The sequence below is a fragment of the Melopsittacus undulatus genome, unplaced genomic scaffold (genome assembly GCF_012275295.1).
Source record: "Melopsittacus undulatus isolate bMelUnd1 unplaced genomic scaffold, bMelUnd1.mat.Z mat_scaffold_56_arrow_ctg1, whole genome shotgun sequence".
In the NCBI taxonomy this organism is placed as follows: domain Eukaryota; kingdom Metazoa; phylum Chordata; class Aves; order Psittaciformes; family Psittaculidae; genus Melopsittacus; species Melopsittacus undulatus.
The window spans coordinates 614,844-630,572 of NW_022994426.1; the positions used below are offsets into that span (position 1 = coordinate 614,844).

Sequence of the window (15,729 nt, forward strand, 5' to 3'; positions counted from 1 at the left end):
GCACTGAGACAACCTGGAAAGTGCCGGGTAGCAGAAGGAATTGCGCTCACAGAGATTTCCCTCCACAGGCTGTGAGACCAGGCTGCCCCTGTGCATCAGTGGGGAAGGCGTCGGGCCCCAGGTGGAACTCAGCTGCGACCAGCTGAGCGTCGGGAAGGTGTTTGTTGGCTCAAGCCACAGCTACGGGGTGAGCAGGACGGGTGGCAGGGCATGGGGTGGATCCGGATGGCTCGTGGGCAGCAGTGAGCCTGGTGGAGGTGTGGGATGGGTCTGAATCAAGTTGGTGGTGCTGAGCAGGTCCTTGCCACTGCAGGTCAAGTGGAGTGCTCTGTGTCAGGGGAATAAGGCCAGAGTGGCTCTGTTTGTGTGAAGTTATCCCTGCTTTGCATGAAAAAGCCCTGAGGCAGAACTTGTCCTGTTGTATTTGGCAGCAGCGCTCAGCATCTTCTGCCTTTTACAGATGTTAATTGCTAAAGTAGAAAAGAAGTGAGCCTTCAGTAAGTAAAGAGGATTCTTCATGTATTTCCATGTTGCTTTCTTGCTGCTGCTGCAGGTGCTCCTGCTCAACAGAGGAGTTCCTGAGGCTCCCTTCAGCGTGGTGTATCCGGAGAGAGCTCTGGACTCCTGCTATGAGGTGGCTCTGCGTGGGGAGGCCTCAGGCATCAGCTACCTCCTGGACACCACCGAGATCGACTGCGGGCTGCAGGTACCGCACGCTGCTCTTGTCAGAGCTCCTTGTCTCCAGCCATGACCGGTGGGCTGCTGCCCCCCCGGCTCGAGGGCTCTGCCCCCTTCCCAGCTGCTCTGCTGGCTCTGTGGCTTGGAAGTCCAGTGTTTGGGTGATAGCTCCAAGCTGGTGTTTAATGGCCATCTCCAGCCCAGCCCAAAGCTGGGAATCCCTCCTCTTGGAGGGAACTAACGCTGCCTCCTGGGACAGGCAGGATCCCAGTGGTGATCTCCAGAGGGATGTGTCCCTCAGATGTCCATCCGCTGATGGGCTCCTAAAGCCAGAGGTGCAAGGAGGTGCTCTCTTTCAATGCTCCTGATTCATCGGCCAAGGAGGCAGCTGACTTGGGCTTGCAGTCACTGTAGCTGGATAGAATGTCCCAGAATAACCCTCACTGTACTTCTTTCCAGTTACAACCCCCACAGCTGTTTCCAGCTATTGGCCGTGTGTGTGTTGCCCTGTTTGTCTCCCTTTTGGCTTGTATTTTGCCCACAAATACTAGTGTGCAGGAGCCTTTTCTCCTGAAATGCCTCAGTGCCTCCTCCTGTGTTTCAGCTCGCTGTTGGGTGACACCTTCAAGTGCAGAGGGCTTGTGTCCCCTACTTGGTTTCTTCCTGATCTTTCCATGGTTGTAATTGCACCTCTGCCACAAATACCTGTCCCTGTGTAGGGCTCAGAGGTACCCTGCAGTCGCGGGTTGCCCGGGTTAACCCAGAGAGCCCAGTGCCCATCTCTCCTGTGCGCTCCATGCTTCTGGGCTGTGTTCCTTTGCTTTCGACCCAATGGAAGAGGAATGAAATTGTGAGCAGCAGACGTGTGCCTGTAACTTCCTGCTCTTCTGTCCTCTCCTCAGGTGTTTAACAAAGTCTCGGAAGCAGCAGTGACCCTGCAGAACAGTGGGAAGCTGGGATTTGCCTTTGTGGTGCTGAGCCCTGGCACAGGCACTGCAGCCAGCCCTCTGCCTGGCGTGCCACTGGTCGTGCCCAGCACGGTGAGTAGCACAAGGGCTTCACCCGGCCTGTGTCAGGCTGCCCAGGAGAGAGTTTTGGGGGAAAATAGGGGGAATGAGCACACAACCCCCGTCCAAATCCAGGCAGGAGAGACGGGGCTGTGAGCGATTGCTGCAGAGGCAGAGGAGGTGCATCGAGCACAATCCTAATGGAGCCCCTGACTGGCCTTGGCCGCCACTGGCTCTCCTGTCCTACAGCAACCAGCAGTGGGAGGCACGATTGGTTGCGGGAGCTCTTTGGAGCTGAGTGCTGAGCTCTCTGGCTGTGCCATCACTGGAGCATCACTCCATCCCAGTTGTCATCCTGCCTGGGTGTCTTAGAGCTGGAGCAGTGTTCCTGCCTTGGTGCCCTTTTGCAATGGGAAGAGGAAGCAAAGGGCCGAGTGGCTTCCACCTTCCTCAGTGCTTGTCCGCCTGAGGGATGACACGCTGATGTCCTCTCCTGCAAGCTGCTGCCAGGAGGTGCTGGCCCTGCTGGAAGCGCAGGCCCTTCGGTGCTCTTGCAGAGCAGCTGGTGAAAGAGCTTTGGTTTGTTGTGCCTGGCTCTGGCTAGCAGAGGGTAAACCCTGTCAGCAGAAGAGCTGTGCTCATGCTGAGCAGAGGGCAGCCTTGCGAGGCCTCTGAAGGACATACTGCATCTTGGTGTAGGAGACTCGGGCGTTTGGGTACAAGAAAGCTGGAGGTGGTGATGTCTGATGTTTCCTTATGTATGAGAAGCTGTCTTGTGTCCTCAGCGTGTCTGTTGTGTGAGCCATCCCTCCACTGAGTCCTCTTTGGTACACTACCTCCCTCTGTCTTCTGTGCCCCGCAGGGTTACATTGAACCTGGCAAGCAGCAAGTGCTGAAAGTCTATTACCTGCCAGGAGTGCCTGGAGTCTTCTGCAGGGCTTTCCAGATCCAAGTGGGTCACCTGGAGCCAGCAAAAATCTGCCTGAAAGGAGAAGGGACCTTTCCCAGGATCCACTTGGACCTGCCCAGGAACATCAAAGGTGAGCACTGCCTGTCTGCTTTCCCCCATGCCATATGCCCACAGGGCAGCTCACGGGCACCTCCGCCAGGCCTGGAGGTTTCAGGGCTGTCAGGCAAACTCAGCCCTCTGGTTGCTTCCTTGGTCTCTGGCAGACGAGCCCGTGTGGCTTTGCCGCAGGAACCATCCTGCACAGCTTGCCAGCGTATGCCAGAGGTCTGGGAAGACGAGGGCTGGGCAGAAAAGCACAGGGAAGCTGCAAGAGAGGCTGGCAAGGATTTTGACAGGCTTGGGTTTGCATCACGTTGTGGGGCTGAGATGCTCCTGTGTGGTGAGAAAGACGGCTGGGGGTGAGAAGCAGCAGGATCGCCTTTCCCTCCATTGCTGGAGCAGTTTGTGTCTGTCTGCATGTTGGGGGAATGGGGCTTCCCGTCTTACATGGGATTTGTGCTGCCCCACTGCTATTGGTGGTGTTCTGTGCTTTCAGGCAATGCCAAATATGAGAAGATCCTCCAAAAGGCCCAAGAAAAGCTGGACAAAGGCAGCCAGAGAGACGAGGCCATTGCTCTGGGGGAGGCTGTGGCAGCCGAGCCCCGCATGGACGACTCGGGCACCGTGGTGAGTAGAGCTGCTGCCCTGTCCCACACATGCCACCCTCCTGCGTGTCACTGGAGCCCCTGCGCCCCACGGCCCTGTGCCCAGGGCTCTGCTGGCACTGGGTGCCTCCCTGCACAGCCCTGGCCACGGACTGTGTCAGCTCAGCGTGCCCCATGGGCTGCCCACCTCTGGGAGTTGTCCCTCCTGGACATGCACCAGCTCCTGACTACCCCAGGAGATTGCTAAGGGCTGTGCTCAAGCAGTTGGGTTTATGGTGCTCTGAAGGACATTCAGGTCGGTGCTGGGGGTTTTGTTGCTCACTGGCCAAGCCCTGCCAGCTTTACAGAGTGTAAAGCAGCAGCCTGAATGCACCCTGAGGCTGTGCTGTGTTGTGGATCTCTGAGAGGCTCCAGCTCTCTCATGGTTCCCTTTCCAGGAGAGCTTTTGTCCAAGCTGCTTTGGCACTAACTGGGGGCAGGGACATACTTGGAGTTTTGGAAGGTTTCTGGCTTGTCTGTCCATCTGTCCAGATCAGCTTTGATAACTGGGCAGGTAGAGACACTGGAGTTCATTTCTTTGGAGCTATGATCCTGCCTGAGAGAGCAGGAAGTGTCCCAGACACTGAGCAGTGAGACAGAATGACTCCATTGCCTCTCTCAACAAGAGCAGGGTGGGATCCTCCACCTGAGACAAGCTTGTGCCTTGGGAAGGACCTTTGCTAAGCAGCCCCTGTCTTTACTTTCCTCAGTGGGATGCTCAGCTGCAGATGCAGATGGAGGAGATGCTGATGGAGGAACATGCCGTGGAGCAGCAGAAAGCTCTCAGCTCCCGTCCCCCGGAGGACACTGCCTTTCACCAGCGTGTCCATCGGAGGCTTCTCAAGTTAGTAGGGAGTCCTGTAGCCTGTGTGCAGGGGCCCCGAGGGTAACAGCCAGCAGTGCAGGCCTGCTCCTGAGAGCTCCTTGTGTCTCAGAGCTGGGAACAGCTGTGGACTTCAGAAGGGGCCTGATGCTGAGAGCTATGATGTGTTCTCTGTGGGCAGCTCGGTGTCCTCGCTTGCACAGTGTTCCCCTGAGCTCTGGAGGTGCTCCCCTCCCCACAGTTGGTGGGTTCTGTTCTCAGAGCTGAGGGGTGCAGACGAGCAAGCCCTTGCAGACAGCACAGGCACCAGCCCTGCTGACCAGCTCTGAAAGGGGCATCTCAAAGCCGGCGTCTTTGTGCCAAGAAACAGACCCCACTATGCAGGAAGAGCAGGGAATGGTCCAGATCCCTTATGCACTTTTCCAAGTGGGATTGCCTGCCAAAAGACGTCTGCAAGGAAATGCTATGACAAGGTCCTGAAGCAGTTTCAGGCTTGGGCTGGACACCAGCTTAGCAGTTTGTTTGAGATCAGTGGAGATGCAGTGGACTTCTCTGCAATGGCTTTTTGCAGCATAGGAACTGTGTCCAGTACCCACTTTAAAGTCAATCGAAGATCCCATTGGTGGCTGATAAATCCTAGGCCCTGCACTCCCCATGACTTAGCCAAGTGTTATTACTGGGTGCTCAGGCCTTGGGTTTCCTGGGCTTGGCTTGAGCTTTCAGAGCAGTGAATACAGAATTATCCACTCCATTTGCTTCTTCAGCCCACGCCATGCTGGGGTTTACAGAGTGTCCTTACTCCTCCTTTCAGAGCTGAGCTGCCCGAATACATCCTGGACCTTGGCTATGTTGTTCCCGGTGACATCCACACACACACGGTGAAGATCACCAACACTGGGCACTTCCCTGCATCTTTCCGTGTCGATGGATATGTCCTGTATAACACAGGTAACCCATGGTGGAGAGGCTTCACGGGGGCTTGAAGGAGCTATCTGACACATCAGCTGAAGCCATTGGTCACGGGGAGATTTGAGTACTTCCTTGGACAGCTTTTTCCTCCTTAGTACCCCTGTGCTGGGTGCCCTGTTCAAGAGCCTGACTTCTGGCGAGCAGTGCCCAGAGACCTGCTCTGCCTGTGGCTGCCCTAAAATCTGATAGCAGGGGCCAGAAGGGCTGATCACCTTGATCGCCTCTCAGCATCTTCTGCTCTTGGCTCCCGTGAGCATCATCCGAGTTTCTTTGTGCACTCTGAGGGTTTATGTTGCAAACAGATGGACCCTCTGTGGTTCGGAAGTGCTTTGTTTAGAGTTCATAGTGCCAGAGCACTTCTGCTCAGCCTTTATTGACCGGCCTGTGGGATCCTCTGCTCTATGGAAACAGGCTTCCCAAAGAGGCCTTGAGGTAAGGCTGCAGCTCCACCACATGGTGACTGCTGTCTTTGCGGGGTGGCCAGTCGTCTCTTCTAAGCCGCTGTCAGGGAACACCCCAGCATTTGGTATCTTAGGTGGCAATTCTCCTTTGGAGAGGTCTATGCATCCTTCCCTGAGATGCCTGATGAAGGAATTGCTGGAGTTCCTCAAGCAATGTGATTTCTTTTTACTATGCAAACCCTGGATTCTGGCTGTGAAAGTCCTTTTGCTTTGGGCAGTGCCAAAGGGAGAAGAGCAGCTTCTCTGGAGATGCAAAGGAGTCTTTCCCAGAGCTGCCAGCCAGGACACCCCTGTGGCCTTACCGTGCTTCTGAGCCATTTCCTGTTGCTTGTGTATCTCAGCTGCTTTATTTTGCTGTGTTCAGGCTTCAGCGTGTGCCTGGAGTGTGTGAAGCGCCTGCCCTCCTGTGAGAGCAAGACATTTGAAGTGTGCTTCGACCCACAAAGTGCCAACGTGCCCCTGGGAAAAGTGGATGTGCTCCTGCCCATCAAGGTACTCCAGGTTCTGGGGCAGGCAGCAGGTTGGGCACAGCAGCAAGTATCGGGTGGGCTCTCAACCGGATGCTCTGTCCTTCTCTAGGTCAGAGGAGGCCCCACATTCCAGGTCCGCCTCCGTGCCATGGTGGCTGAGCCGTCCCTCTGTGTGTCCAGGGACAGGCTGGAGTTCTCTGCTGTCCAGTGTGGGCAGTGCCAGGAAGAAACCATCCAGCTCCACAACACGTTCCAGGTCCCCTGTAAATGGTCCATCAGCATGACTGATCCTGTTGAGGAGGTAAAGCACAGACAACGTGTAACACACAACTTCTCGGTTGGGTTCTCTTTGCCTTTCCTGCCTTTTGTGCCCCTCTGGCTGCCTGAGCACTTGGGCTGCAGCTCGCTTGAGGAAGCTTTTGAGGGTACAGAGCAAGGCTGGTTCACCTGGGCCTGTTCACTAGCTGATGCTTCACTTCTCTGCCGTCTTCACCCATTCCTCCTCCTCTGAGGACACTGCCTCCCCATCTGCCTGCCCTGCCAGCATGTTTGCCCTCCAGTTCTAGGCAGTGGTGGCCACATCTGGGTGGGATGAAGGTGCTTCCTGCACCGTGCCAGCATCTCGGAGCACTGCAGGAACCGAGGGTCTGTCCTCACAGACCAAGGAGACCTCACACCACTGGTTTCTGTGCGCAGGTGGACAAACATCTGCCAGGGAGCGAGCACCAGAAGCTGCTGGAGGAGATGAAGTCTGTGCCCTGTGGCTTTGAGGTGCTGCCCTCAGCTGGAAGCCTCGCTCCAGGACAGCAGTGCCACGTCCAAGTCCGTTTTTCACCCACGGAAGAGGTGAGATTGGTGGGTGTCACGCCAGGAGGTCTGGCAGGGCAGTGTGGTAAGGGGAGGCCAGCCCAGGGAGCGGGGGATGAGCTCTGCCTCCACGTGGAGCTTCCTGCGCCTCAGTTTCCCCTGCACGTTCCCACGCAGTTCGGGAGTCAGCTTAAATGATGGAGCATTCCCAAAGGCAGTTTGCATGTGGCCACTGTGACTTGGAAACTGGTAGCATGTGACAGGATGGACACAAGTGCTTCCATGCCTGGGAACAGTCCCAGGGATCTCAATTGCTCGTGGAGATTTCAGCGTCTCGTGTCTGGCTTTGACCAGAGGCAAGCACTGAGCAGAGAAGATGATCCTTATTTGTGTCCAGTGAGAGCTCAGGTGCCTCTTGCACACAGCTGATGTTTGCCTGGTGCTGCAGTGCCAGGACTGTGTCTGAGGAAGCAGACCTTTCTCATGAGCGTTGCGCTCCCCCATGCCCAGGTGAAAACCTCTGATAGCCCATTTTAGATCCACCTGGGAGCCAACTGTCCAGTTATGCTCCACAGCAGGACTCGCTGCAGTTCCTGAGAGCCACGCAGATGCTGTAGCCTCTGCTCTAAGTAAATACCTGTTTTGGGTTCAGCTTGGAGGTGCTGACAAGACCCCTGACCCTGGGTGATTGTTGACTTGGAGGTGCTGTCAGCTGGGGCTTCACGGAGGAGCTTTCTGTGCTGCTTCTTTGCAGAAGTGCTACCGGGGCGAGCTGCAGATCCAGATTTGCCAGAGCAGCCAACGCCTGCAGGTGCCGGTCTTGGGACGTGGTCTGGAGCCACGGCTGGAGTCCATCCCTGCAGAGCTGGAGCTGGGACCGCTGCTGCCCCAGAGCCATGGGGAAGAGGGGACAGTGGTGGTGAAGAAGCCCTGTGAGGTTTACTCAGTGCAGTTTGAGCAGCAGCACCTTGCTGAGGAGCAGGTGAGGGGGAAGGTCTGTGCACACTCTGTAGATTCCCAGCACTCCAGCATGGCCAGGCTTGTGCAGGGAGACGGGGGCAGTGCGCAGGGCAAAGCCTGGTGGCCTTCCAGGGTTAGCCAGCTCTGCTGGCAGGCTGCAGAGGGACTTGGATAATCCCTGCCCCTGGGGGGAAGGAATGTGGGAGGGGATGGCTCAGCTGGGGAGCCTGCTCACATGGTGAAGGTCAAGAAACTCATCCTGCCTATGGTTCCTCTTCCCTCTGTGCACAGCCCCTACGGACACCAAAAGATGACAACAGCCCCAACAGCTTGTTGCTGCCTCCTTGTGCCCCGGGAGAGAAGCTGAATGCTGAGGCCCAAGGAAGGGGCATAAAAATGAAGGTGAGATGAAATCTAAAGGCTAAAACTCCAGGTGGCAACCGGCATGGTTTTCCTCATTTCCTCCTCTCTTCCCCAGCCTCCCATGGTTTGGGTTTCTGCCACTAGAGTGGCAGAAAGCCTTTTCTCCTTCTTTCCTTTGGCTTGATATCAATCCCTACCGCCTCAGGTTGACGTTGTGGATCCACCAGGAAAGGTGGTGAAGCTGGGAAACGTCTGCATTGGGCAGACGGTGAAGAAGATGGTCACCGTAGCCAACAAGAGTGCAGCCCCTCTCACCTTTAAGCTGAGGGTCACGTCCACCGTGCCAGAGTTGCAGGAAGCTGGGGTAAGGCCTGTTCCTTCTCTGCAGAGCACTTTGGTGTGCCTGCAGGGAGCGCTGAGCTGCTGTGGGTGGGAGCTAGTAGGTAATGACTCAGGTGTGGGCTGCCCTGGCTGCCTGTGCCTGCCCTGTCCTCCCTGCTGGCACTGCTCTGGCAGCAGATGCCTGCAGTGCGAATGCTTCAGCTGAGCTGGGTGCCAGGACTCCCCGAGAGCCAGAAGTGAGAAGGCAGCACAATTCCTCTAGCCTGTTTTAGACACATCCATCAGGATGCAGCCATGTGTTCTAGATCTGGAAAGGTGAGGGAGGTGAATCTTGAAAGAGGGAGAGTTGCAGCTCTGTTGGAACGTATGTGAAAGCTTTAGAAGACAGAGTTGACCTCACCGTGACCAGGTGGACACATGGTAGAAAACACCTTTGGTATTCCCTAGGAATGCCTAGGAGGGAATGAGCGGGACTGGGGCAGTGCTGGTGGGGACAGAAGAGGAATTGGAAGCCTCTTCCCTGAGTGTGGTGAGGGAGGCTCCACAGCTCGCTTGCCAGATGAAATAGTCTCCACTCGTTTCTTCGGGTAGGTTCTGTGCTTGAAGCCCAGCAAGGATCTAAAGCTGAAGGGCAGAGGAGACACCTGCAAAGTGGAGGTGACCTTCTCCCCGAAGCGCCGCATGCAGCCGTTCAGCGGGGAAGTGCTGCTGGAGTGCCGCGGGCTGGTGCGCTCCCTCTGTGTGGTGCGGGGCTCCTGCCAGGGCAGCCTCGTGAGCCTGGACCAGGACCAGCTCAGCTTTGGAGCCGTGGTGCAGCAGAGCTACACGTGCCGGCGCGTCGTCATGCGGAACGCGGGCGACACGAGAGTCAGGTAAAGCAGCAGGTCCTGCCCAGCCTGAAGCCTTATTGCCAGGTGGCTCAGGGTCAGGCCTGAGATGTGGTGGGAAAGCCCACAAGAGACTTGGAGCCTCACACTGAGGCTTACACTGCCTTCACAGCTCCCCGTGGCTAATCCTTCTTTCCTGTCCTTGTGCTTTCCTCGGCAAGGTTTATGTGGGACGTGGAGAGCTTCAAGCCAGACTTTTCCATCAGCCCCACAAAGGGTTACATCAGCCCAGGGATGGATGTGCCCTTGGTTGTGACCTTCCGCCCCTCGAAGCTGAGCCAGGCTGTCCAGTACGAGGGGCTGCGGTGCTTCATCCAGGGCAGTGAGGCGCTGCGGCTTACGCTGGCAGGATCCTGCGTGGAGGCCCCTGGCCCCAAAGAGGTAACGCAGCAGGGACAGGATGGGCCCCTGGACCCCAGCATCTGCACCACATCTCTCCCAGGGCAGGAACTGAAGGACACTTGCGAGCACAGACTCACTGGTGCTGGGGTATCCCAGAGAGAAACTGCTGGGCAGGATTGCCAGAATTCCTGAGCCCTGTCATTGCCTTTCTCCCCTGTTCAAGGTGCTGCTCCTCCAGTGAGCAGCTCAGCTGTCCTGGCTCTGCACTGCAGCACCTGTGCCATGGGAACACCCTGCTGGGCTCTTCTGAGACCCTCCTCACAGAGCCACCCCACTGTATCCCAGCACTGCACCTGCAGCCACACTTCTCCCCCCTGCTGGGCCAGGGGAGGGCATTCAGCAGTAGGAAGGGGCAAGGCATCTGCATCCAGTCCCTGGGATGGGGCAGCCTGGGAGCTGTTGGCTCTTGCTCCCAGAGAGAGCATGGAGCTCCTCTTCCTCCTGCCCACGAAGGAAGGGGCTGTGTGGCTGCAGATCTTGTCCTTGCACAGGAGTTTCCTTTCAGGACTCCCCGTTTCACCCAGCATGCGAAAGGCTTGTTCTGCTCCCTTCTTCAAGAGCAACCAGCTTGATTTACTCCAAAAGCTATGGCCAAAGTGTAATTTTTGCATGTGACAAGGAAAAGCTGCTCCCTGTGCTCCAGGTCCTGGTGCAGAGCCAGCGTGAGAAGAGTGGGAAGGGTTGTGGGTATGACCCAGCAGCCTCTGTGCTCCTCTGTTACAGACGCTGACTTTCAGCTGCAATGTGCGTGAGAGGCAGAGCCAGACCATCCTCCTGTCCAACCCGAGCAGCGAGGCCTGGACCCTGCAGCCCATCATTGAGGGGAAATACTGGAAAGGGCCTGAATTTATCCATCTGGAGGCCAGGCAAAAAGAAAAGGTCTACCAGGTCACCTACAGACCCCTAACCATGAGCTCTGAGAACAAGAAGCACCAGGTACGTGAGCTGTGCCAGCGTGTGCTGACCCTCGTGGCATGACCCTTGTAGCTCACCCTGCTTTGGGCAGGAGGTTGGCCGAGATGATCTTCAGAGGTCCTGTCCAAGCTGAAGGTGTCCTGTGCCCTCTGTTGGAAGCTGGGTTTTGTGGTGGCTGAGGGCCAGGCACGGGCAAAGGGCAGATGGGAACTCGGGCCTGACACCAAACGTGTTGGAGCAGCTGACCTAAAGGAGCCAGGCTTTCTGAAGGCCAAGAAATGAAGTTTGTTCTGCGCAGCTCCTGGTGGCTGCTTGTGGCAGCCCAGGGAGCTCAGAGACCCCCACGCTCAGCGCACGGCTGCACAGGCTCTCCGAGCCCTGGGCACAACCACTTGTGCCTGTCCTTGTGCAGCTTGCAGGGAGCAAGAAGGGCAAAGCTGCCCTGCAGTTTCTCAGTGCCCTCCTGGCCGTGAACAGGCAAGTGGGAAACAAGAGAGATCTCTTGACAGTCATGCAGGAGCTGTGGGAGGAGCCCTTCCTGCAGGTCTCAGGCTGGGCACATGGGGGTGACTGGCCCCTCTGCAATGGTTTCTGTGGCCATAAGGGGTCAGTTCAGAAGGGCTCTGGGTGCTGGAGCTGCCGGGTCCTTGTCCCGCTCCAGCTGACCTTACAGTAGGCCAGAAATGAGGTCAGAGATTTCTGGTCTCCGTCTCCAGGGTGCTCAGCAGATCTGTGCCCTTAGGGTTGCACGTGCTCAGCATGTCTTTAACGTAGAGCCTGCGTGAGGAGTCTTGCAGCTTTCAGCTGCTGTGGGAGGCAGAGGAGATGGCAGAGGCAGGTGTCTGGGATCCACGGGCACCCAGAATGATCATGGATATGAGCTTTCCATGGCCCACGGCTGGTGGGCCCCTGTTGTGCCAGTTTAGAGGCTGCTGTCTGGGCAGTGCTGTTGGGGCTAAGGCCAGCAGGACTGAGGCAATGGAGCTCATGAGGGACGGGCACCCCCTGCCCAGGGCTGTCCCTGCATGAGCACAGGCTGGCAGGGACATGCCCAGGTGAGTGTGGCCAGGAAGGGAGTGTTTGGGATGTGCAGAGCAGCTCTGCTGCAGGGCCCATGTCTCCTTGCTTTGCCCAGAGATGCTGCCTCTGTGTCCTGTAGCTGTGCCATGTGCTGTGGGCCATGCACCCACTCAGAACCAGCTCTGAGCAGGTGCGATGCTGGTGCCTCCTCCAGCACGGGACAGGGCTGCAGGCAGAGCTCTGCCAGCTGGGCGTGCTGGAAGGTGCTGCAGTGAGAGCCTGAGGCATGGGGCTGGCCAGGGGTGCTCCAGAGCCGACTTGTCCTATTCGTTGTCTGTAGGGCTCCATCTTCTTCCCCCTGCCGGACGGGACAGGCTTACGCTACCACCTGGAAGGAACTGCTGAAGCCCCAGGTGTTCAGGGGCCATTTCCCGGCAGGTTCCATGCAGGAAGTGCCACACGGAGCTCATCCCTGTGTCCAACTGGCTGCACAGACCACAGAGGTGAGTCCAGCCCAGGAAGTCTGGAAGTGCCTGGAAGCTCCTTCCTGAAAAGCTTGTCCCTCTCCTTGGCCGTGTCTGCCCATACCCACGTTCTGCCTGTGCAGAGCCACCCTGGAGGGCTTTCCTCCAAGGGGGATGAGAGCTGGTGCCCTGTGCCTGAGGCACTGAGGGTGAGAGGGGCTGTATTGTACCCCCACTCGATGAGTGTCCCTATGGGAGTCCTTCGTGTTGACCTTCACTGCATCCTTCTCACCCACAGGTTCCTGGTGGTTATTGACATGCTCAAACCAGAGAACCTGGAAAGCAGTTCTGTGCTGCAGGGGTGTTCCTACATGGACGTGCCAAGCTCTGCGAAGAAGGACTACCAGCTCACCTTCCTCTCCTACAAAGAAGGAGTCTTCAGGGCAAAGGTAAGTGAGGACACTGGTCTGCAGGGCCCTTCAAGGAGCTGTTGGCTCACCGAGAAGCTACACGCCTCTTCATACCTCCACGTGCACAGGTCCTATGAAATACCGCACGTGCTTTCTGTGGTCTTGTGCTCTTCCTCGGTGGGTGCTCACAGCCATTCCTGGAAGCAGGGCGCTGAGCTCAGTGGGCTGTTTTGGGGTCTGTTTTCATGTGTGGAATGAGCAGCCCTTCCCTTTCTGTCTGATTTAGGTGACCTTCCTCAATGAGACAACCGAGAGTACTTGTTCCACATGGTGACTTTCAAGGTGGTGGCTTCAGGACCCATGGGCACTGTTCAAATGAGCACCGCTGTTCGGCAGAGAGTGTCCTCCAGCGTCAAGGTGGACAACCCTCTGCCTGTCCCGGTGACGTTTGACATCAACTGCAAAGTGCCCGACGTCAGCGTTCCCCAGCACTTTACTGTCCCTGCACAGTCGAAGGTAGGGGCAAAGCTCCTGCGGCTCCCTCTGCTCTCCCTGCTCCTGGCTGCAGGGGATGCTCTTGAAGGGTGATGCCTGAAAGGAGCCATGTGGGGCTTCCTTCCGTGGTGGCAGCTCCCTGCCGATGATCTAGAGAGGGAGCAGTGTGCGAGAATATCCCCAGTGGGCATCATCCTGCGCTGGTGGAGCCTGCCCTGCTGCCCCTGGAACACGCTGCAAGTGGGCCTCACGTGGCAGGTCCTTGCCACGTGCCCCTCATTTAGTGTGGTGCTTCCAGCTGTGAGTGGCTGCAGGACAAGCCTCAGCCCATGGCCAGGTTGTCTGCAGCCTGGATTGACAGGAAGTGGTGTGTGCCCTGGGGGAGCACAGGGGCTTTTTTATGGTGGGAAGCTTCTGGCATCGTGCTGGAGGGCTGTGAGCTGTTGGGATCTGTCCCTAAGTGAACCGTCCCCCAGAAGGAGCAAGGCTGTGCCCGAGAGAGGGGAGTCAGAGCGGGGAAGGCAGCCCAGCCTTCTGGCACTGCCTGAGCACAGCAGGGACCAGCTGCCCCTTGTCAGGCACACGTGTTCCCTGCCTCTGCCTGACAAAGTGGCTTTTCCTTCCTTCCTCCCAGGCGGATCTTGTCTTGGAGTATCAGCCCCTGCAAACGGGTGAGAGCAGCGGGCAGCTGGTGCTCCAGAGCAGCGACTTGGGCTCTCTGTTTTACACCCTGCAGCTGAAAGCCACCTGGAGCAGGCCAGAGAAGCCCGTGTATTTCCGCACCAGGCTGGGCTCCCGTCAGACCATCACCACCAAAATACGGCATTTTGCCCAGCAGAAGACCGAGTACCTCGTACAGGTGAGCGCGGCTGCCGGGGCTCTGGCTGGGAGGCAGCTGCCTCCTCTGGCCAGCACCAGCCCTCTCCACCAAGGGCTCCAAGTGCCTCTGGCTTGGCGTGGCAGAGCCAGGGTGGCCATGTGAGCCCAGGGGTCTTCCCACTGGTGTGGGCTTGTCACCAGCTGCACTGTCCTCCCTTGCGGGCCTGTGTCTGCTGCCCTGGTTGGAGCTGCTTTGCAGGCGCCACGGTGCCTGGGCTTGCTTCCCCCTTGCAGCCCAGGTCTGGCAGTCGGGCGTCTTGGGGCTTGGGTGCAGGGTTGTCCCTGCTGGGCACGTTTGCACAGTTCTCGTGCCCATTCCCGCAGGCACTCACCAGGAGTGTGGTGTGGGTGGGCCAGGCCAGGGCCAGGGCACCATCGTGTTCTTCCCGAGTGCTGGCTCTGCTGTTGTGACCCACCCCCCATGGTCTCTTGTCTCCCCTGCACAGACCGACTGTGCCGACTTCCAGACGGCAAAATCCATCAGTGCGGCACCCGCCAGTGCTGGGGGCTCGGACCTGAGCGTGGAAGTGACCTTTGAGCCCTGCCACCTGGGCGAAGCCAAGGCCACGCTGCAGCTCAGCTCTGCATTGGTGGGCAGTACTGCATCCCACTCATCGGCCTTGCGCTGCCCCCTGAAGCCCAGGGCCCCTTCCTCATCCCAGCCGGCGGCACCACCTCCATCTCCTTCAGGAACGTCTTCCGGAAGGCCACGGCGTTCCAATACGCAGTGAAGCACCCGGGCTTCACCGTCAGGGCCCCCGAGGTGCTGCGCGCCAAGAGCAGCACCACCATCACCGTCTCCTTCGCGGGCGGCCCGGCTCCTGTCACCAGCAGGCTGGTGGTCTCCTGCCCTGGGGCTCCTGGATCTACCACCTCCGGGGCCTGCCCTCCCCCCGCAAGTGAGCAGCTGCCCCCGCCCTTCCTGCCACGTTCGTGCTCTCTGGAGCAAATAAATGTCATTTAACATCCTCCCACACGACGTCCTTGTCTCTAAATGGGAGAGACGTGAATTTGCTGGATGGACACCCGGTGGACAAGGAATTGGCTGGATGACTGCACGCAGAGAGCTGCGGTCAGTGGCTCTATGTCCAACTGGAGACCAGTGAGGAATGGTGTCTCTCAGGGGTCGGTGTTGGGGCAGACCCTGTTCAACATCTTTGTCGGTGACACAGACAGTGGGATCGAGCACCCTCAGCAAGTTTGCTGACGACACCGGAGCTGTGTGTTGCAGTCAGCGTGCTGGAGGAAGGGATGGCATCCAGAGGGACCTGGACATGCTGGAGAGGTGACCAACCTCCTGAAGTTCATCAAAGCCGAGTGCAGCTCCTTCCCCTGGGTCAGGGCAATCCCCAAGCACAGCTACAGGCTGCATGGAGAAGTGATTCAGAGCAGCCCGAGGAGAAGGGCCTGGGGTCAGAACATGAGCTGCTTCAGCAGCTGGGCTTGAGCCCAGAAACCCCCTGTGTCCTGGGCTGTATCACCACCAGCATGACCAGGGTCAAGGGAGGTGATCCTGCTCCTCCACTCTGCTCTCATGAGACCCCCACTTGGAGCACTGGGTACAGTTCTGGTGTCCTCACCAAAGGCCGTAGAGCTGTTGGAGCAAATCCCGAGGAGGGTCCACGAGGATGCTAAGGGGGATGGCGCAGCTGCTGTACAAAGACAGGCTGAGAAAGTTGGGGCTGTTCAGCCTGGAGAATGGAAGGCCTGCATGGAGACCTCAT

General features: G+C 57.8%; 2 protein-coding genes and 1 long non-coding RNA gene across 3 annotated transcripts; all 3 read left to right on the forward strand.

Annotated features, from left to right (window-relative positions):
* Positions 1-264: 264 nt before the first annotated feature.
* On the forward strand, positions 265-7,966 carry LOC117438720 (hydrocephalus-inducing protein homolog). The gene is made up of 11 exons (XM_034074164.1): positions 265-279; positions 554-706; positions 2,548-2,725; positions 3,191-3,321; positions 4,049-4,182; positions 4,973-5,109; positions 5,956-6,083; positions 6,171-6,362; positions 6,758-6,907; positions 7,623-7,727; positions 7,961-7,966. The coding sequence occupies exons 1-11, from the start codon at positions 265-267 to the stop codon at positions 7,964-7,966; spliced, it is 1,329 nt and encodes a 442-aa protein (XP_033930055.1).
* A 502-nt stretch (positions 7,967-8,468) lies between these two features.
* Positions 8,469-14,904, forward strand: LOC117438721 (hydrocephalus-inducing protein homolog; the record flags this gene model as incomplete). The annotated part of the gene is made up of 6 exons (XM_034074165.1): positions 8,469-8,555; positions 9,125-9,405; positions 9,582-9,801; positions 13,863-13,985; positions 14,452-14,602; positions 14,734-14,904. Coding segments are annotated over exons 1-6 (1,033 nt in total), but the record flags the coding sequence as incomplete, so codon positions are not given.
* On the forward strand, positions 12,173-12,941 carry LOC117438726 (uncharacterized). Its single transcript, XR_004550958.1, has 3 exons — positions 12,173-12,260; positions 12,520-12,670; positions 12,918-12,941. It is a non-coding gene; the product is annotated as an uncharacterized lncRNA (long non-coding RNA).
* Positions 14,905-15,729: the final 825 nt, after the last annotated feature.

Coding starts and splice junctions, on each gene's coding strand:
- LOC117438720 (XM_034074164.1), top strand. Junction 2,726..3,190: donor CCTGCCCAGGAACATCAAAG/GTGAGCACTGCC, acceptor CTGTGCTTTCAG/GCAATGCCAAATATGAGAAG. Junction 3,322..4,048: donor TGGACGACTCGGGCACCGTG/GTGAGTAGAGCT, acceptor TACTTTCCTCAG/TGGGATGCTCAGCTGCAGAT.